At 41.7% G+C, this 22,126-nt stretch overlaps 1 protein-coding gene across 1 annotated transcript; it reads left to right on the top strand.

The window, feature by feature from the left end:
- Window positions 1-10,393: 10,393 nt before the first annotated feature.
- pip4k2ca (phosphatidylinositol-5-phosphate 4-kinase, type II, gamma a) lies at window positions 10,394-22,126 on the top strand. Its single transcript, XM_075475271.1, has 10 exons — window positions 10,394-10,853; window positions 12,197-12,294; window positions 12,970-13,066; window positions 13,177-13,326; window positions 16,349-16,495; window positions 16,874-16,912; window positions 17,003-17,116; window positions 17,654-17,918; window positions 19,552-19,655; window positions 19,809-22,126. The coding sequence occupies exons 1-10, from the start codon at window positions 10,695-10,697 to the stop codon at window positions 19,887-19,889; spliced, it is 1,254 nt and encodes a 417-aa protein (XP_075331386.1). The 5' UTR covers window positions 10,394-10,694; the 3' UTR covers window positions 19,890-22,126.

Below are 22,126 nucleotides of genomic sequence, written 5' to 3'. Positions count from 1 at the left end.
ATCGAGAAACGTAATCTATAACAAAAAAATCACTCCTATAGGAGGCTATCAATAGGCTATGAAAAACTTAGACTAGATTATTAAACTTAATGAACAAAAAAATCACTCACAAGGAGGCAATCAAAAGGCTATGAAAAACTTAGACTAGATTATCAAACTTGATGAACAAAAAATCACTCGCAAGGAGGCTATCAAAAGGCTATGAAAAACTTAGACTAAATTATCAAACTTATGAACAAAAAAATCACTCGGAAGGAGGCTTGAAATCGAGGCTAGGAAAACGCACGAACAAGGCAGGAATCTCTGTGGCTATGGCAGGCTTGGGTGAACGAAAAGATGAAACACTCAGGCACAAGACAAAGGGAGACGCAGACTATGAGACAAATGAGGGTAATGGGAAACAGGTGGACACAATCAGGAATCAGGGAAGACACTCCAACAAGTGACACATGAGGAAGGGCAAGTGACCTGAAACAAGAGGAGAGTTACTTTTCAAAATAAAATGACAAAACATGGAGACAAGACAAAAACCCCAACCTGACCTCACCGTGTGACAGAATCACACAGTGGACTTGTAGTGGGGGGGTGAGACCTCGTCGCTGCATTTCGCTTTTTATGCGCCCCATTAGCCCCCTCGACGCACCAATCATACTCGGAGCACCGTCCGTTGTGATGCTATCCAGCGTAGACCAGCCTAAACCCAACTCTTCCATCGTTTGACGTACTTTACAAAAATATCTTCTCCTGTCATAGTATCTGTGAGACTTTGTAGAGCTGCCAGCTCCTCGGACACTTCAAAATTTGAATTAACTCCCCAAATAAAAATCAGCAGTTGTGCTATGTCCTGCACGTCATTGCTCTCATCCATTGCCAATGCAAAACACACAAAATCTTTAGTTTTTTCTTTTAGCTTGACATTATGTCCTATTTCTTCTATTCGCCTGGTTACTTTAGATGCGGACAGACCTCCTCCTCCGCGACAGCATTCAAACACTTCTTAATGAACTCCCCATCACTGAACGACTTTCCACAGCTTGCTATCAGTTTAGCTACCTTGAAGCTGGCCCGAACGGATGACAGGTTCATCTGTGTTTGGCATAGCATTGTACTCTGCTGGGCAGCTAATCCACTTTTTAGCTTAGCCACCATGTCTCTCCTCACTTGACCCTGCAAGCTAGGATACTGTTTAAAAACTCTACACTTCGAATCTATTTTCCGTTTCGACATTTTGTTTTCTGCTTTTCTTTCGTTAGCTCGCCCACGCGCACTTGACCGTTGATCACAAGCAAAGTCAAGTTAGAATATACCATTGTGTGTGTGTGTGGTAAATTCGTAAATAAGGTAAATCTTAATTGGAATGCCAACCTTAATAATTAAGTGTGGATATTTTATAATAGGAAAATACCATTTTAAAAAATAGGCCATGTTTAGAGGGATTGTTAAGTGGGCCACTCCAATTGTTTAGGCGGGCCGGATGTCGTTGAAATCTGGGTGATTTCCCGTATGATACTTCACCTCAAAGTCAAAAGAGGCTAAAGGCGCTAGCATGGTTGCCGCGTCTGTCACGGCAGTGTCGCACCGTGACGTCAAAATGACATTTCAGGCATGGTGCTTCCCTTGAACAGACGGCGCAGCGCGTTGTCGTGCACCAATCGATTTTTGTAACTTGGTGGCGCCACCAACGAAAAACCGGATGGACCGATGTGAGACCGGCTCAGTCAGGAGGTGCGTTTGTACAGGCAGCTGTACGAAACTGCAGTGAAACAGCACAGGGACCACGTAAACTCCCAAAACTCGTGCACAGAGATTGGCAGAACTTTGGTGAAAGAGGGAGAGTTCTGTAAGAATGTGTGGAAGAAGCTACGGGACAGATACGTGAAGGCAAAGAAGAGGGCAGAGACTCTCTTGATGCCGGGGGCTTCAAACCTTCACCTCTATTAACTGAATTAAAAACTTAAAATGATCCGAAAACTGCAGCAGTATCATTAATTACAGTGTTCCTGCTCTTGACAGCGGCATTGTTTTCTTCTCCACTTTCGTGGTTGTAGAGTAGAGGTAACCGTCACGTAGAAGTGCCACCTCTGTGACGGAGAAAATTGCAACTACTGGCGCATCGACTTGCGCCACTATACATGGCGGGCATGATATCGTAATGTCATCAACACCGCTTGCGCTAGCAGACGCGGCAACCATGCTAGAGCCTTAACTGTGCAACCCACCTCTGCTCAGTGGCACCCAACTTGGCTGTCTGTAGATGGGCAACAGGATTGTTGACAATGAACTTGGTCCCAGTAAGATAGTCTTTAAATTTGTCTGTGAACGCCCACTTCAATTCCAAAAGTTCCAGCTTAAAGGAGCTATAATTAACATCATTCTGTTCAGTGGGATGCAGGGCATGGCTAGCATAAGCTACAACACGTTCACGTCCGTCTTGCTTTTGAGCCAGCTCAGCCCCGAGTCCATGGTTGCTAGCGTCAGTATAGACAATGAATGGCAAAGTAAAATCTGCATTTGCTAATAGCGAAGACTGGGTTGGTACAGTTTTTAGATGATCAAAGGAAGATTGGCATTCTTCTGTCCAGTCCCCTTTTCAAAATTTGGGACAAAACGTCTATAATACCCAGCTAACCCAAGGAACGCTCTCTGACACCTCTCTGACACCTCTCGGACACCTCTCTGACAGTGGTTGGTGTGGGCCAGTCAACCACAGCAGAAATCTTTGAGGGGTCTGGACGAACCCCATGCTTATCTACTACATGACCAAGAAACTTCACTTGTTGTTGTAGTAAATTGCATTTGTCTGGTTTCAACTTCAGTCCATGTTTATGCAGTCTAGCAAAAACTTCTTCCAGATGTTGAAGGTATGTGCTGAAATTTGGAGAGTACACTATGATGTCATCTAAATATACAAGCAAGGACTCTGCAATCTGGCCACTAATGCCCCTTTTCCACCGAACATTTTTGTACCGGTACAGCTCTACACGGTACGACTCTACCCTGATTGGGAGCTTTTCCATCGCGGGTTGAAGGTGGGACCCGTTACGTTTTTTAGTACCGGCTAGTACCTGCTTCAGAGGTGGGTCTAGTCGGTACTAGCCGATACTAAAACATCACGTGATCAGTGTTGTCCACTGATTGGTCAGGTGAAATTACGTCATACACGCAACGAAGCTCGAGGAGCTTTAAATAATCACCCGCCATGTATGAAAACACACCTGTGAGAGCAACAGAGAATAAACAGAATTGTGAAGATGGAAGACCAGAGAAGGAAAGCCAACCCATGGACGATGAGCGAGGTGCAGACCTTTCTGTGTGTGGTGGTTGAGGACCGCATACAGAAGGAACTGGACGGAGCGACACAAAATGAGAAGGTGTTCCAGGATATAGCCAAGCTGATGGCTAACCATGGCTATCACCGGAATTTTCAGCAGTGCCGAGACAAGCTGAAGAGTGATTACCGGCAGGTAAAGGACCACAACAGCCGGTGGGTCAAACCGAAAGACATGGAAGTGGTTCGACCAAATGGACGGCATTTACGGTCACCGCCCGGCGAACCGGGGCAAGGAGAGTGGCGTGGATACGGCGACGTCTTTGTTGGAGGTGATGGAAAAAGTGTTGTTCTTATCCCCTTGGTGCAATGCTTATATCTTAACAAATGCATGTTCAGTCTTTAACTTGTGTAAAAAGTTACACAGGTGTCTCATGTAAGTTGTTCTGAGTGAGCTAGCACACAACGCTGTTTTGGAAGGCTAGCAAAGTGTCTCACCTATGCGGTTTACGTGTATGCGTTTCGTATGTTCACACTTTTTATTTTTTTTCTCTCAAGACTCGGTTTGTGCAGCCGATGAGTGTTCGGTTGCTGAGGTCAGCGAAGATTCTCCAATCCCGCAGGCTTCAGAACCGACACTGGCATTGCAATCTGCAGCTGAGGCAACAGCTGCTATCTGCATTCCACCGGCACCAACACTGGCTTCGACGCCTGTATAGACAACTCCTGCTGTTTACTTTTGTACTGTCTTTTTTAATAAAGAGCTTGGTTTAACTAAACAATATGAATTGTCAACTGCATTACACATTACACTCCATCGTTGTGTTTACTTTTGACTAACATGACACTTTGTAGTCACCTGAAACCGACGTCCCGTTAGTGGTGAACGGGCCGACTCCGCCCACTTCCAGGTTACGGTTTGTGTGGAAAAGGAAATGGTACTAGTGCCGTGTCGTGCCGTGCCGTGTAGTGTAGTGTCGCGCTGTATCGAACCGAGTAGAGTAGGGCTAGCTCGGCGGTGGAAAAGGGGCATAAGGCACTGTTGCATTAAGTGCTGGAAAGTGGCAGTGGCATTGCAGAGACCGAAAGGCATATGTTGGAATTCAAACAAACCCAGTGGTGTAGTGAAGGCAGTTTTCTCTTAGTCCTCAGGGTCCATCTCCACCTGCCAATACCCGCCCGCCAGGTCCAAGGTAGTAAACCACCAGTCTCCTCAATTCTAGGGAGGGGAAAAAGCATCTTTGTGGGATACAGAGTTCAACTTCCTATAATCCATGCAGAACCTCCAACTGCCATCTTTTTTTTCTCACTAGTACAATAAGTGCTGCCCATGGACTGGAGCTTTCACACATCACCCTTTTTTCAAGCATGTCAGAGAGAAGTGTCCTCACTTCCTTGTACATCATAGGTGGTAGTGGTCTGAAACGCTCTCTAATTGGGTTAGCATCACCAGTGGGTATCTTGTGCTTTACAGTACCTGTTCTCCAAAAATCCTCATCATGTGTGGCAAACACCTTCTCCCATTTTCTGAGAAGCTGCTTCGCCCTATGCTGTTCCTCTTCAGTTAAATCAGATCTGCTTGTTAGATTGTTTAGGTCAAAAAGGTCAGATGGCTCACCTTCTACAGTGTGGACACAAGCTTCAATCCGTCCCACTTCAACTACACCATCAGTCTCTGGGGTCAAGCTCACATTTTGAGCTCCCAACACATCCGTCTCTTCCACATGAAACAGCTTCCCCAACTTCTGGTAGCGGTCCAGGGACACACTGAATGGATTCAGATTACGAATTTGTACAGGAACTCTGCCATTATTAACCACAGCCAATGTTTTTGCAATACTCACAGTACTTGGCTCCTGGTGTCCTTCTATCATTGCAAGATAGTCTTAACCACCAGGACCAGCTTGGGCTCGCCCCCACACCACCACTTCACTTCTAGCAGGCACCTGGATTCCTGTGCGTCTCACTGGCCAGATGTAGCCCAAGAATCCATCTGGAGGGGTGGCGGCAATCTTCTGGCACACAGCGAATGCATCTTTCCAGGCTCGCTGTGACTTTGGGTTCTGGCAAGAGAATGAAACTGGGCCTCCTGGGCCTTGAAAAACAGCATCCCAGCAAGAGCGGATAACATTCATTCCCACTGTCAATGGTGAAGAAGTAATCCCATGCTCAACAATAACTATGCCATGGCCCAGTATAGTTAGCCCCTCTATTTCAAAGTCCATAACAGCATATCCCAGGTAGGGGATTTTGAGCCCATTAGCAGCTTTCTGCTTCAGAAAGGAGGTGGGGGGTTGGCGAAAGTGTTGGGCAAATACACTCTGATGCATTAAAGTGACTTGAGAGCCAGTGTCTAGGAGGGCCTGTGGTTTGACACCTCCTACAGATAAACCCACTGTGGGACATTCACCAATAAAAAGTTCAGCGGTCCTTTGAGAATCTTTGACAGCTCAGTGACAGGGTAAATCAGTTTAAACCTGAACCAGATTCTAAGGAGTTTTTGCAGAATCCTGCAATCTGGCCAGATTGATTGCACTACCTTGTTTACCATTTTCATCCCACATGTTTGAGTTACCGGCTCTAGGGCGGCTGGTTCTAAACTGTGGCTGATTATAGGCAAGGCAAGGCAAGGCAAGGCTAGTTTATTTGTATAGCACAATTCAACAACAAGGTGATTCAAAGTGCTTTACAGAGACATTAAAACAATAGAAATAAACTGACAAGGACCAATGAATGGGAGGACTCAGATGCAGAGAGTAGCGTAATTCAGACAAGTTTTATTAATAAATAAACAAAGGGGCTATGAAAACTACTCTCGAACAAAAAGGAAAACAAAACTGACTATGAAAAGTGATAACAAAAAAAATCACTCCAGATGGAGGAAGAAAAGGATCTGTAAGAAAAGCTAAACTGAAAATCTCTCCTTAAAAACTGGAGGCTATTTTCTATGGCTGAGGCACTATGAACAAAAAACACTCCTAAAAAGGCTGGAGGCTATGACAATGAACTTCAAATATTGCGGTAGGTTTCTTTGGCTGTGAGCTATGAAGAAAAGGCCTGGCATGAACGAAAGATCGAAACACACTGGCAACAAGACAAAGGGAGACGCAGACTATAAGACACATGAGGATAATGGGAAACAGGTGGACACAATCAGGAATCAGGGAAGACACTCCAACATGTGACACATGAGGAAGAGCAAGTGACCTGAAACGAGAGGAGAGTTATTCTTCAAAATAAAACAGGAAATCACAAGACAAAAAACAACCCCAAAATAAAACCACCTCACCGCGGTGTGACATAAACAGCATGATTTAAATCTTAAACAAAAAAGAAAGATATAAGAACAATAGATAAAATCAGTAGTTAAAATATGATTAAGTTTTGAAACTCAAGCTTCAGATTTGGAGCTTTATCAGGAGGTCACTGATGTATTCTGGTCCATGACCATTCAGAGCTTTTAGACCATAATCAGAACTTTAAAGTCTACCCTCTGATGGACAGGCAGCCAGTGTAAAGACCTCAGAGCTTGACTGATGTGGTCCACTTTTTGAGCAGCAGAGTTCTGAATAAGCTGCAGTTGTCTAACTGACTTTTTAAGTAGACCTGTAAAGATGCTGTTACAGTAATCAAGCCTACTAAAGATGAATGCATGGACTAGTTTTTCCAGGTCCTGCTGAGACACTAGATCTTATAACCTTGATATATTCTTACGGTGCGTTCAGACCGGAATCGTTCGCGCGACGTGATTACATACAAAGTCAATGCAAAGACGCGAATAGACGCGGATTCGAGCCAGCGGCGCGAATGAGGCAAATGAGGAGGCGTGAATGAGGCGAATGAGGAGAATACCTTCGCGCGAGTGAAAAGATGCGAATTCGCGCGAGTTCAGAAAATCCAACTTTGGCGAAATATTCGTGTCACGACAGCCTATCAGCGTTGAGATTCTGGACGACAGTGACGTGGAGACAGATGGACAGGCGCTCCGCAGCTGAAATGGAGTCGTGTCTGGGTCAGTGACATCACCGCCTTCTCCAGGATTTGCGTCTGGATGACGGCCGCTTCCAGCGGTATTTCAGGCTCACCAGGACCCAATTTGATGACCTGCTCGGGAGGATCGGTGCCGTGATCTCTCGGCAGGACACCAACTACAGGCGCTCCGCAGGTGAAATGGAGCGCCTGTAGTTGGCACCGATCCTCCCCAGCAGGTCATCAAACTGGGTCCTGGTGAGGCTGAAGCCCGCATCACTGCAGACACCGCACCGATCCGCCTGTCAATCTCCTGCTCCCTTCGTCCCTCACTCGTGAACAAGACCCCGAGATACTTGAACTCCTCCACTTGGGGAAGGATCTTATTCCCGACCCGGAGAGAGCATTCCACCCTTTTCCGGTTGAGGACCATGGTCTCAGATTTGGAGGTGCTGATTCTCATCCCAGCCGCTTCACACTCGGCTGCGAACCGCTCCAGTGAGAGCTGAAGGTCACGGCCCGACGACGCCAACAGAACCGCATCATCCGCAAAAAGCAGAGACCCGATTCTGAGGTTGCCAAAACGGACCCCCTCAACGCCCTGGCTGCGCCTAGAAATTCTGTCCATAAAAATTATGAACAGAATCGGTGACAAAGGGCAGCCCTGACGGAGTCCAACCCTCACAGGAAACATGTCCGACTTACTGCCGGCAATGCGGACCAAACTCTGACACCGGTCATACAGAGAGCGAACAGCCCATATCAAGGAGTCCGGCACTCCATACTCCCGGAGCACCCCCCACAAGAGTCCCCGAGGGACACGGTCGAACGCCTTCTCCAAGTCCACAAAACACATGTAGACCAGTTGGGCGAACTCCCATGCACCCTCCAGGATCCTGCCGAGGGTATACAGCTGGTCCACTGTTCCACGGCCAGGAGGAAAACCACACTGCACCTCCTGAATCCGAGATTCGACTATCCGGCGGATCCTCCTCTCCAGTACCCTTGCCAGGGAGGCTGAGGAGTGTGATGCCCCTATAGTGGGAACACACCCTCCGGTCCCCCTTTTTAAAGAGGGGGACCACCACCCCGATCTGCCAGTCCAGAGGCACTGCCCCCGATGTCCACGCGATGCTGCAGAGGCGTGTCAACCAAGACAGCCCCACAACATCCAAAGCCTTGAGGAACTCAGGACGGACCTCATCCACCCCCGGGGCCTTGCCACCGAGGAGTTTTTTAACCACCTCAAAGTCCGTCCTTATCCATCTTTCTGCCATAGAGTCTCCTTTTGTTAGGATAGATGTTTGCCTGGTTTGCCCGCGTACGTGACCAAAGGTTATGGGTCAGTTGCCACTGGAAGTAAACAAAACCATGTTTATTGCGTAAATTTTTTTAATGCATTAAATATTTAAAATTAATTTCCAAAATTAATGCGTTAACTTTGACAGCACTAATTATTAGTATATTAAATAAATTCAGGAGTTCCTTTGTCCACTCGGTCATCAGTGTTGGAAATAACGGCGTTAGAGTATAACGGCGTTACTAACGGCATTTTTTTTTTTCAATAACGAGTAATCTAATTAACTACTACTAACTACTGAAAAAAAAAAATCGTTGCAACGCCGTTGCCGTTACTGACAATGTGAAATTGCGCGTTACTACAATTTGGTTGAATGAAGCCCAAGGTGTCAGGTTTTGGCCACACATCAGCTGCCTGGAGAGAGCATTGGTGGGGATGATGACCACGTTGCAAATACGATGATGATTGGCTGGGTGGCCGGATCATGCCCTGCTCAAGCTATCTCGCTGCACGCTCTGACTGCCAAACACAACAAGACAGCGACAATTGCAAAGAGCCAGGGAAATTCAAAGGTAGCGTTCTCAAACTGGAAGTACCGGCACTACTTCTCGCTTATTGAAATTAAAGGCAAGAATGTTTATGTAACATACACGCTATGCACAGGAAAAAAGACTTTATCCACGTCTGCCTCGAGCAACTCGAATAGTATGAAGCACCTCACATTAACATATGCTAACATGGCAGGCTGAAATCTATTGAGTTCAAATAAATAACAAATGTTCTACAATACTGTATATAGTGTTTTTATTCTTCGATCAGTTAATATGAACATCTTTGATGTTAAAGATGTTATAGAACGTAATAGCGTATAGAACATGAAAAATAACGTCAAAGTTACTTTGCTGAGTAACTCAATTACTTTTTGGGAGAAGTAAATTTTAACTGTAACTAATTACTTTTTTAAAGTAAGATGACCATAAGGATTTTTAACAGTGACTGCTGACATGTTTTTCTCAATCTATCCATCCATCCATTATCTATACCTCTGAATCCGTCGGTCGGGTTGCGGGGGGGCTGGAGCCTATCCCAGCAGTCAATGGGCGAGAGGCGGGGTACACCCTGGACAGGCCACCAGTCCATCACAGGGCCACATAGAGACAAACGAGACAAACAACCACACACGCTCACACTCACTCCTAAGGACAATTTAGAGTCACCAATGAACCTAACATGCATGGTTTTTGTACAGTGGGAGGAAGCCCACATATACACGGAAAGGCCCCAGCTGGGAGTTCAACCTGGAACCTTCTTGCTGTGAGGCGACAGTGCTAACCACTACACCACCGTGCAGCCCTCTATTAATTTTTTATTCAATTTTTGTGAGCTACTTGACTAATTTGAATTTCCCCCATTGGGGGATGACTCAAGTATTTTTCTATTCTATTCTATTCTATTCTATAGAATTCTATTCTATAGTATCTATTCTATTCTCTGCTTCTCTGTTGTATCTTCAGCGAACCAGATAGCGTTATAAATCTTTGTTTGGCACTCTTTCTTTGGTACTTTTAGATTTTTTAATACGTATTTATTTTTGTTTTACACAAGCTGCTTATACGAGATACTATATAAACGGCAAAAAGCAACTGAGGTTTACATATTTGTTTGGCTGTGATATCTCAAAGCAGTCCATCTAAAAGAGTATTCCCTTCTAATAGAACTGACAATTCCGACCATTCTGATTTCCTTGAACGTGTGTTTTTGTTCCCGCCCCCATTGGTATCACGTGAGATTAGGGCCGATTTTCTTTGGCCTCTGACAGCCGTCAATCTGAAACTCACCACACACTGTTGAAAATAACAAGGTTTTGCTCGAGGGGGCAGTAGTGGACTGGCTGTTTAAAAATTGTTTGAAGATATGAGAGTGCATAACAAACAATTCAATTCGGCAACTGAAACGTTAAGTTGAACTCAACAAGAAAAACAACATCAGGTTAACAGTTGGAGCTGGGCGAGAAGGCCTGTGAGTTGGTGAAACTGGTTTAAACGACTCAGAGGAGGAGTTGCCTGAGAAGCTTGATTTAGTTTAACCATCAGGAAGAAGAAGTATCACCGCCCGCTCCAACTCTCGCCAGGGGACAAGGGAAGACGGTCTGCGGTCATGGCTACCCTCGGTAACTTGGGGTCCGCAACCAGTCCTATTGTGATCCTAGCGCCCAAAACAAAGACGAAGAAGAAACACTTCGTGCAGCAGAAGGTGAAAGTGTTTCGAGCCAGCGACCCTGTCCTGAGCGTCTTTATGTGGGGTGTCAATCACTCGGTGAGTCAGTGGAAGCTAACATTTCAGTAAATGCTAATGTTGATGTTATATTGTTCTCTTACTTAGCCGTAGTGTCGCCGTGAGAGGCAGTTTTGCCAGTATATACGCAAAAAAACATTACCACAAATATGAAGTTATGACGCCTAAACGTGGGACTAGTCGGGCTTAGCGACATTTGATGGCAATCTTTGGAAAATATGTTTAGTTAGCCACATGCCTACTTACTCTGATACGTCAACATTCAGCTACACACAGGTTCTCGGACATTTTTCATTGGTTTCACATATAGTTTTCACAAAATGTACAGTATAATTTGTAGTCTGTTGTAAGCATTTACATTATTTGAGTGTTTTTGCTACTTTCACCTGGCTGATACATTTCCATTTAGTATTTTTTTCAAATTTGAAACTTTTCATGAAATTCCTATATTGATAGTTTTAAGGCATCTATTGTAGTTTTATTTTCTTTACGTGGGTCCATGTCTTGTTTAGTGGTTATGTTGTCATTTTAAAACTAATTCGATTCGTAATTTGGAAGTGTGGAAAAACAAATAAATACTCAATCCATCCTTTAGTGTCTTCAAACATCCTGTGTTGTCTAACTCGCATTCACAAATTATTCAATTCTGTAACGCTGAAAATGGCAACCAATGCTGTTTTTTGGTAAATTGGAACAAGTCGGTGTTTGGTATGATAGTATGGAAGTTTTTCTGTGCCATCAGAGTTTGAATGCGAATTTGTAATATCGAATTTTTACGGCATCAAAATCAGACTTTAAATTTGAAAAACCAACAGTGTAAAAAAAAAATTCAGTGGAAAAAGAACAAGACTCAACATCCGGGTAAACAGGGAGAAGCAATCGATCCCTGTCTCAATTCATCCAACGGCAGCCAATCAAGTTACGCTCCATTGGACAGATCAGCCATGTCCACCAATGCGGGTGATGGTGCTTCTGTGAGTGAGTTTACTTTATTTGCCTTTGTGTTAATAGAATTGAGTAATAGATATTACTCAATATCTATTGAGCTGATCTGATGAATTGAGACAGGGATTGATTGCTTCTCCCTGTTTTCCCTGTTTAAGCACAAAATGTGCTTATATGATGGCTTTTACATAGTATTTGGGTTTTGAACTGCTTGTCAGGCAGCACAAGACATTTGATTCTTTTTTCTTTTCAGACATAAAAAAACTGACCGAAATATCCAACGTGACTACTTACAACCTCGAGCAACATCATTAGTTGTCTTGCTTTGTTTTTGTGGGATATCTTGCAGTGATCAGAAGTTGCACATCTGTTTCACACACTTAGAAGGGATAATTGATTATAGTTTCTTCTTACTACAGATTAATGATCTAAACCAGGTGCCTGTTCCAGTCATGTTGCTGCCTGATGACTTCAAAGCCAACACTAAGATCAAAGTCAACAACCATCTCTTCAACAAGTAAGACACATGAATATGCACATGATAAAGATAAAAATATTGTCATTTGAAGAATTTCTCAAGTGAAAAATTAGACTTGAAATGTTCTAGAGATGCTCTGGAGCGCTGGCATGTGAGAAGGTTAATATCCGCAACAGTTGCTCTTTACATCTTATGGAGATTTTCTACTGAGCCTCAAATGTCAGGAACTTCCGTAGGTAAGACAGTATATGAACATGTCGACAAATATTCAGGAGGATGCTAGTGTGTGAGTGAGAGCGGGTGTGCTGGTGAGAGAGTAATTTATCCTGACCTGTTTGCTGCTTTACACTATTTTGGATATGTACAAATACATCCAGTACACATGACGACACAAGGAGCATGTGCTCTAAATGTATTTTAAAGAAAACATGATTTCACTGGCTGTATTTCTGCATCACATGCTGCATCCTGCGTCCTTCTCTCTTGCATTTCCAGATGGGAGAATACATTTCTAGCAGAAAGCCTCCTGCTGCGATGTGTATGTGTAAACGGCAACTGGTGAAATAGATTGAACCAAACGTTCTCCTGAAACTCTGGTGTTCAAGTGTGAAAATGGCTTTGACTTTAAAGCCAGACAAAACCAGTTTTCAAACAGGTTTTCAAACTTTAAAAGGAACATAAGAGTAATTTTTGCACTTCCTGTCCTTTTGGCAGAGAAAACCTCCCAGGACATTTTAAGTTCAAAGAATACTGCCCTCAAGTCTTCCGAAATCTAAGGGAACGGTTTGGTATTGAAGATCAGGACTATCAGGTATATTTATGTTCTGTAAAATTCTCACATATTTTGTTAAGTCTTTTGAGCCTGATGGAGATGGATGATCCTATACTAACTAAGCTGCATGCTTTTGGTGTTATACCCAGGTGTCATTGACACGCAGCCCTCCAATGAGAAGTGTTGATGACCAGGGAGAGGGTCTGCTCCTCAACTCTTATGATCGTACATTGGTTATCAAGCAAATCTCCAGCGAGGATGTTGCAGACATGCACAGTATTCTATCGGAATATCACCAGGTAACATCTTAATGCTAAATGCATAAAGTTTAGTATATTCTGCAAATTGAGCGAATGTCATGAAACAACTATCAATATGTCAAAAGTGTCCTATTTAACAATTTCACACAATTTTCTCAGGTCTTATTAAGATGTATGAGACAGGCTTTGGTCAAAATATGGGTTGAGCAAGTGCGCCTCCCTGCCCTTTTGGTGAGGTGGGCACATGTTGGCTCAGGGCACACATGCTAGCATGTGGCGACTCACGATGTGTTTACATATATAACCTATTTGCAAAACCCTCACACTCATTCTGTACTTTAATGCAGTAAATGCAATATAATGAAGCGATTCCTTCAGTCATAGAAAAAAACACTCCAGCTCCATATATAGGTATAGATAGTTCATCCATTTATCTAAGTGGGAAATATTTTAGTTGTGTAGTAGTTTTAGTAGTTAGCACCAGATGCTGGTAAACAATGCTTTCTGATCAACTGTAGGAGAACAAACGGAAGACGTACACCACTTAACACATAGTAATGCATGTGTACCATTAATTACCACTTCAACATTTTTATATAACAATGTCATTAAATAGTTGTACTTTGTAGTTGTCCATTGTTTTCAGATCTTTCACATCTTATCCACTCAGCTGTCTTAATTGCAGAATGCAACCATTCAATTAGACAGCATTAAATTAACAAATTAATGGTGGAACAATAATGTTAATCTTTCAAAAAGTTAGCAAAAACTTCTTAGAAGTTGGTGCACGTCATCTTCGTTACTTAAGATGTTAACGTTAGCTGTTGCTATACAAAAAAAAATGAATAGATAAATCGACAGTGACAAATTATGTCTCAGATACTTCCATTTCCCTCATTTGAAGTTTAGGCACTGAGAGTTGGCACTTATACCGCTTTGTGGCACAGTTTCTTCAGTCCAACGTTAAACTGGACTAACTTGTTAAAACTGTGCGATTAAAAAGTGGTTCCTGCACATACAGTATTTTGCTAACTCTTGCTGGAACATTACCCTCAAATAAAGTTTATCCAGTGGGCTGTTATGTCCTCTGAGGCTGGTGGTAGATGTTAGATGCATGCTCCTCAGAAGAGGTTACAACAGGACATTTCCACCAGAAGCTGCCATCATCAGCTGAGTGTATGCGAGCGGGCAAGTCTAAGAGGTCAAGGCTTACCAGAGGCGGTAGAGTGAACTTTACGAGTAATGTACTTTTAAATTGAAAACCAAATTGGCTTATTAAATGACGACATTTAAAACAAAGGGGAACTTTAAAAAAAAAAAAGGTAGTCTTTTGAAAAAAAAAAACATGATGGGAGAAGTTGTGATCAAATTGTCAAATTACTTCTGCATGTGCACGTTTAGGTGGACTTGCAAGCCGTTTTCACACATGAACACCAGAGATTTTCACAAGAAAATCTTGTTGTATGTTAAAGATACTGTTTGTGTAATTGCACCTGCATGTAAAATGTTTATGTATACAAAGCAAAATGTAAACATATAAAATTTTAGTTTATATGTTTTATGGGAATGTACACGGCATCAGGCAAGTTTGGCCTCCAGAAAATGGTTTCCCCTGAAGGTAAGAATGAAGTAAGAATTCAGTGAGCTCCTGAGAGCGACTCATTCTTTCACAAATGTTTGTAGAAGCAGTCTGCATGCTTAGGTGCTGGAATACTTTTGGCAATGTAGTGTACTTCTGTGTTGAGAGCATTATTCCCACAGGGACAGCTAAGTGCTTCCCTAAAAACAAGCCCTGGATCACCAGTGGCCTGGAAAAGCTACTGAAGAAGAAAGCCTTTGTGGAGGGAGACAAGAAGTCATTGAGTACTGCTCAAAAACCGCTGAGAAAGGAAATAACAGAGAGTAAGGAAATTATAGAAAAATGATAGAAAGCAAGCTCCCTCCAGGAGAGATGTGTGGTCGGGGATTTTAAAAAAAAAAAAAAAAAAAAAAAAAAAAAAAAAATCACAGGCTTTAAGTTGAAAGAGGATCAAACTGATGGAAAGTCGAACAGAGCGATAGGCTGAAAATGTGATTCAATAGGTTCAGTTCAGATCGGCACTCAGTATGTTCTACGCTTGCCTCCAGCATTGCAAGCCTCACACTCTTCCTCTACCTCCATCCTCCCTGTCACGCCTCCATATTGTCACCCTCCACCTCAGTCATGGATCTTAGCTCAGCGTCACCAACGTCTCACCCCACACCAAGACACTCTAAGACCTTCTTTTGCCTCCCTCTGCTGTCGGGTAAGGAGGCAGCTGGAGAGACTGAACCAGAACAAGACCGCAGGTCCAGATGGTGTCAGCTCCAGGGTCCTGAGGGTATGTGTGAAACGGCTTTGAGGGGTTCTACAGCATCTCTTAAGCCTTAGCCTGAGTCAGGAGAAAGTTCTACTCTCTGCTCTCAGTGACTATAGACCTGTTGTCGCGACAGTCTTCATCATGAAAGTCCTGGAGAGACTTATCGGCTGACCTAAAGAGTGCAAAGAATAACGCTGCAGAAGTTGGTGAACATAAGGAACAACACTGCCCACCCGCTTTCAAATGCAATGTGATCACCGTGAGGCTTCTTCCGCTGTGTCGTAACACTGGAAGACACAGGTCATTCCTGTCAGCAGCAGTAATGATTCATAATGAAAGCTTATGATGATTAAAAGCTTTTTCATTTCATTTCATTGAAGTAGGTGTGTTGGTCTTCAGGTGGCATAGAGAAAGGCTGCTCTGGTCTGGCTTTTTCCTTCTACACTTAAACAAAAATATCAGAACAAATGAAGTTTCTCTTCTACATAAACTGCAAAGTACTTCCGTGCAGGTTTGTGTGTGGCCATAATGTTGTTACCTGTGGCGCTGTGTACATGAGCTATTGTGCAGCTTATTTGTGAAAATTTAATTGGCACAGAATATGATAATGTGACACTGGTTTGCCAGTAATCATGGAATTGATTAGTGCCTCTCTGACTCATGACTGATAGTTATCTTGTCTGTACCTTCCATGAATACTCACAGTTGTTTCCTTCCTCTAGCACATAGTAAAGTGTCACGGCAGCACTCTGTTGCCACAGTTTCTTGGTATGTACCGAGTGAGCGTGGACAGTGAGGAGGCCTACCTGATGGTCATGAGAAATATGTTCAGCCACAGACTGGTGGTGCACAGGAAGTACGATCTGAAGGTGAGGAGGAATTGCATCAACAAACAGATCTTTAATTGCACAATCCGATTCTTAGCTTTGCTCACAAAGTGACAAGGAAGTCTCACAGGTAATAGTTATTACACTGCTGTTACAAGTACAAATAAAAAGACATGTTTGCCATTTATTTAGACATTTCAACCAAAAAAAGAAGCTTATTTTAACCTAATTTCTGTAGCTGAAATGTAAAGGTATGACTTTTTTTTTTTTTTTTTTTTATAAAAACCAAAAATAAGAAAGAGGATAACATTTTCTGACATTTCATAGAGTAAACCAAATGTCAAATCCTTTGATGCCACCTCCATTCATACCATTTCTCAAAGGTTCAGCAAAGATATTTAGAACAGTTTCTTTTTACAGGGCTCTCTGGTGGATCGGGAAGCAAGTGACAAAGAAAGGGTAAAAAAATGTCTTGCTCTACCATCCTTTTCATGATATTCTTTTGCTACCTATCTCGTCCTTATCGTGTGATATTTTACTTTTCAAAAGGAAAAAGAGCTTCCTACTTTTAAGGATATGGATTTCAGGAACAACTTGCAGAAAGTATATGTAAACGAGGAGGAGAAGGAGAAGCTCATGGAGAAACTCAACAAAGATGTGGAGGTAAGTGTGCTGTGTTGTGGTGAATAACCATTACCACACAGTGGCAGTATCACCCCTAAGATGCTATTTTGACTATAGACTATAGGCTTTTGACTATGCGCACTTGATTATAGATGTGTAATTATTTGCTAGTGAACAAGGGGAACAAGTCACTGCAACAGAAATAAGAGCTGAAGAATGAAATGCAGTCATTTTGATGATTTGTAAAGAATTTGGTCACAGTTTTCTTTGTCTTTGGCTCCTTAGGTTGTTGCTGCATGTTTGCTCAAAGACCAGTTCAGACATTGATTGTTCTCGCCCTAACATAACCTGTAGTTTATGAGAACAAGATGGATTGTAGTCCATGCTTGATATGACTCCAAATGATAACATGAAAGTTACCGAGCTGTTAGTTGGGAATAATAAGGTTTCAGTCAAAATGAACTGAAAATCCCTCAAGTTGAATTTTGAATGTCTGTGACATAGTACAGTCACACTAAAATTAGAATATCTTTTGTAATTTGCTCAAGGCAAACATCTTTCTCACATCTTCCTCAGTTTTTAGTCAAGCTGAAGATCATGGACTACAGCTTGCTGCTCGGTATCCACGACGTCGGCCGGGCTGAGCGGGAGGAGGAGGAGGGTGAGGAGGTGTCCAATGAGGAGGAAGTAGAGTCTGAGAATGGCATGGCACAGTGTTCCACAGTGGGATCTTATGGCACTTCTCCTGAAGGAATTGCTGGTTACATGTCCTCCTGCAAACCTCTTGGTTCCGGGGAGTTTGATTCCTATGTGGATGTGTATGCAGTTAAGAGCTGCCCAGGTGAATACTTCATTCAAACTTCAACATTTTTCTCACTTAGATGTGAAACTAAATCTTGAAATCTGATAATAGAATGCAAAGATTGATTCTGTTCTAGGATTTATGAGTACCTCTGACACAGACTTCCACTCCTTAATCTCAGTGCACCTCTTCTTTGATGAATGAAATTTGTGGGAACAGTCATACATCTACTTCTTCTAAGGCTGGTTTATGTTCTGATGATACTGATAAAGTTTTCAATGACATTTACCTCGCTCCTCTGTTAGAAATGAGTTTGTTGATCAGTCATCTTCCACTTTGGTGGAATGGTCTTTCAGTGAAATGATTAAGACTTCTCTGAGTGGCAGCAACGATGAGAGCAGTTTTAATTCACAACATTTTAAAGAAGAAAGCCTCAGTGCTTCCTTTATTATCTCTAGGAAACACTTTACCATTCTTTATGTAAGAAAAGAAAATCACTCCTTCCCACAATTCATTGCAGCCACAAGTTTCAAAGTGACATTATTAACATATAAACATGGATTGGTGTAAATAAATATTAGGACAAAGTAATACGTGTAAATGGCACAGCGATAAAATTTTTCCCTTTTTATGGCTTTTTTTGCAGCTTTTTTTTAAATGATCAACTTTCATAATGAGGTAATATATTTTTTTTTATATGATAGATTTAGTGTGAACCAGCATTTTAGGATAAGTATAATTCTTTTTTTTTTTTAAACATCTGTTTTTCACAGCTTTCACAGCCCAGTACAGCTATATGTTTGTATGTGAGATTTTTTTTTCAGCACAGTTGTGTTATCCTATCTTTTTATAAATTTCCCTCACCATCTTTCTTTAACATGTTAAAGACGAACATTTTTTAACATTTTAGATGAAGTCAGATAAATTATTATTGGAGGTTCAAATTCAAATCCACTTTATTTCCTCATGATGAAACACGTGATGAATAAAAAACAAACAAACAAAAAAGTTCACCAATGGGTCGTATTTTGACTCTTTGACCGAAACCAATGTCTTTTCCAAAGGCACTCTGACACAACAACAGGCTTGGGATCGAATCGCCAACTTCCAATTGGGAAAACAGCTTCTGTGCAACGAAAGGCACAGCTACCCCATTTCAGTTCAAATTAAGCCTCAGCATCCAGGGATACAGCTGCCTTCTCTAAGCCCAAGCTTATCCAAGACTGACTTCGCCTAAGTGATACACTGTCCTGTTGTTTGACCAATCAAAACATCATTTTTTGGGGAAATGGAAATAGTAACTTACTCTTTTGTAAAAACAACATAATTCTTAATGATACGTACAGGTTTTGAAGCAACAAGCAGCCATTCAGATGACATCTTTATTTCGTCAAGAAACAATGCCAAAATAACAATGACATCTCGCACTAAACAATCCAGCACCTAGTCTTCAGTGTTATGTGGTGCATCACATCCCCTCTATACCCCCTATACACAGTTCAAAGCACCAAAAAAATCATGGTATATAAGTACAAAAGGCACAATTCAGATTCAGTCTTTCTGTAAATTGAAAATCTTGTGGGTTTTTTGGACCTAATGGTTATTACCTGAGTTCTGTGACTACCACCATTAATAAAAGCTTTGCCAAATTGTTCTATTCCTTTAAACCCAGGAGCCCCTCAGAGGGAGGTCTACTTCATGGGCCTGATAGATATTCTCACTCAGTACGACACCAAGAAGAAGGCTGCTCATGCAGCAAAAACTGTCAAACATGGGGTGAGTAGCACAAAAGAAGAAGTAGTCATTTATCTAAAGCATTCCTGGTGAGTTTGATGTTTGTGTCTGTGCCGTGTAATTCTGGGCACCCAGATGATGTTAATGACCTGTTTTTTTTTTTTTTTGCTCTTGGTCTTTTCTCTCTTGTTGCAGGCTGGCGCTGAAATATCCACAGTCCACCCTGAGCAGTATGCCAAACGATTTCGGGACTTCATCTCAAACATTTTCGCATAACACCTGAGAGTGAACACTGCCAAATGCATTCCAACTGAGAGCTGAAGTCTTCGACTGTAAACCAACACTAGTATGCAGGCACAGAATATTGTTGAAACCTGATCATCTGAGAGACAGAAAGTTGTATCAATAGAATTGAATACTTATGATGCATATATTTATTATTAAGATTTAAGGGGTATTTCTGTAGGTGTTAAAAACTCATAAAGGGGCAACTCCAGAGCAACGGTGTATCTTAAAACAAACTGCTGTTGATCAGTGTTAAAAGTATTGAACTACATAAGTAGCAGATCAGAATTTATCTTTCTTTTTTTCAATTTTCTCTTTGTATCCAAGCTTGAACTGAACTTTAAAGAATTGTTAAAAGATTTGCTATCTCGTACTGAGTTAGATGAAAACAAATATTAATCGTATATCTGTGTAGTAAATATTAGATGGTTTGCTTAGCTTGACATAAAGGGGCCTATCTCTGTCTGAAGGAAAGGAAAGCAGCCTTCTTGCACATGTAACATCACAATCAAATGTTGGCCTTCTGAATCTGTTGGACGGGTTATTAGATATTGATATCAAGCTAATGGAACAGAATTAAAATAAGTTTGAATTGTTGCTAAACCAATAGTAGTAAAAAGGAAATGTATATAGAAAATAAATAAGATAGACAACAGATTGCTATATTAAGGAATCATTTGGTTTGCTGCCTAATCTATTCAGCTAAGATATACAAATTATTCTTTATTTTTGGAATTCTTGTAGGCTCCATTCAGCACCAGTAACATAAAGTGCTCCTGCTTTTTCTCTCTTTCTTTTCAAGCCTGTTGCTCTGTACCTTGTTAGAATTGAGGTTGAGCAGATCAGACCAGCCCTCTCAAATCACACATAGTTATATAAAGCCCTTCTGTGAGGATAAGAGGTGAGGGTAAGAGAACTTTTGGAAAAAGCAGAGCTTACTATTTCCCAGTTTCCAATCCTTATGTTAAACTAACTAGTTACTGTTCCATTTCCTTTGCAGACAAGTTATAGCTCTGCAAAAGAGAAGCACAGAAGATTGACTTTCCCAGAATTACACCTTTAATCCTACAAATTGTTATTAGAAATTAGTATTAAACAGTTGTAATATAGGTTAGTATACACTAAATATTAATTTATAGAAGGCCATCTGGACTTTTAGAATGCTAGATATGTGGGGACAAAAACTTTAATAAAGCAGAATATGCACTTTACATGCAATGACTTTGACAGAGCGGTGAAATCTAACACAATTTGAGTGGAACAATTATGGTGTACTAGTTTTTTGCCAATTCCATGAAATATTTCTAGAACAACTTTGTCTGTTGAATTGATAAAAAAAAAAAAGGTGACCATGTCTAAACATTTAGCCTGTGAACACATCTTCAGCCATGCTGCACAGCCTGTAAGTGGAACATGGGCTTACTCACTTGCACCCAGACCTGCACCTGCATTAGTGAAGGAACTCTTCTAAAGTTCGGGACCAGTTTTGCCTTTTGAATAAAGCAGGCCTTGTTCGATGTGCAGTTCCACATCAGAACAGTTCGGAAAAATGAGCCCATCCATCATGGTTCTGAAACGACTGAACACAGTATGGTGATTTTTGTGTTCAATTGGGTGAATGTGTACTAAATGAATCATTGTGATAAAGTAGTGGGGACTATCATGTGTAGCTTACTGACATTTCTGATTCTGTTGTAGTGAGCATACTGTGTTAAACATTAGCCAGGTTTCCATTAACCGGTAAAGTAATCTTTTAAAAAACTGCAAAAAAGAAACGAGTCAGAGATGTTGCCAAAGACTGGTTTGCAGAGAATAAACCGGGCTGCTCGCTGTTGCTAGAGAGTGTTGGTGATTGTAAATGAGTAGAAGTTAACTGGCCTAACTGGAAAATAAAGCTTTTACCTTGAGGAGAAAAAAATGACAACAAATATTTTGGTGGACATCCACAAGGGGAAAATAGAGAATGCTTTTCTTCAACAATTACATAAATCTTTGGGAATATTTGGGACATATGTGGGACGATATCTGCTCAGTTAAGTGATTTTATTTTTCCAACTCCGAAACAAAATAACCGAGTTATGTGATTTACACAGGCAAGATGCAATTTGCAATGGTGTCTCTGTTACTCCTACTGTGTCAAGTCTTCAATTTGGTCAATAAGCAAGGTTTTATTATTCATTGAATTTTTAAATAAAAAAAAATTATTTATTGTTTTCTATTACTATTCA

The sequence above is a fragment of the Odontesthes bonariensis genome, chromosome 10 (assembly GCF_027942865.1).
Source record: "Odontesthes bonariensis isolate fOdoBon6 chromosome 10, fOdoBon6.hap1, whole genome shotgun sequence".
Taxonomy (NCBI): Eukaryota; Metazoa; Chordata; class Actinopteri; order Atheriniformes; family Atherinopsidae; genus Odontesthes; species Odontesthes bonariensis.
Note: the sequence above shows the minus strand (reverse complement) of the source record. Positions and strands in the feature narration are given on the sequence as shown.

Coding starts and splice junctions, on each gene's coding strand:
- pip4k2ca (XM_075475271.1), top strand. CDS start 10,695: ATGGCTACCCTCGGTAACTTGGGGTCCGCAACCAGTCCTATTGTGATC. Junction 13,327..16,348: donor TTCTATCGGAATATCACCAG/GTAACATCTTAA, acceptor TCCTTCCTCTAG/CACATAGTAAAGTGTCACGG. Junction 16,913..17,002: donor AAGCAAGTGACAAAGAAAGG/GTAAAAAAATGT, acceptor ACTTTTCAAAAG/GAAAAAGAGCTTCCTACTTT.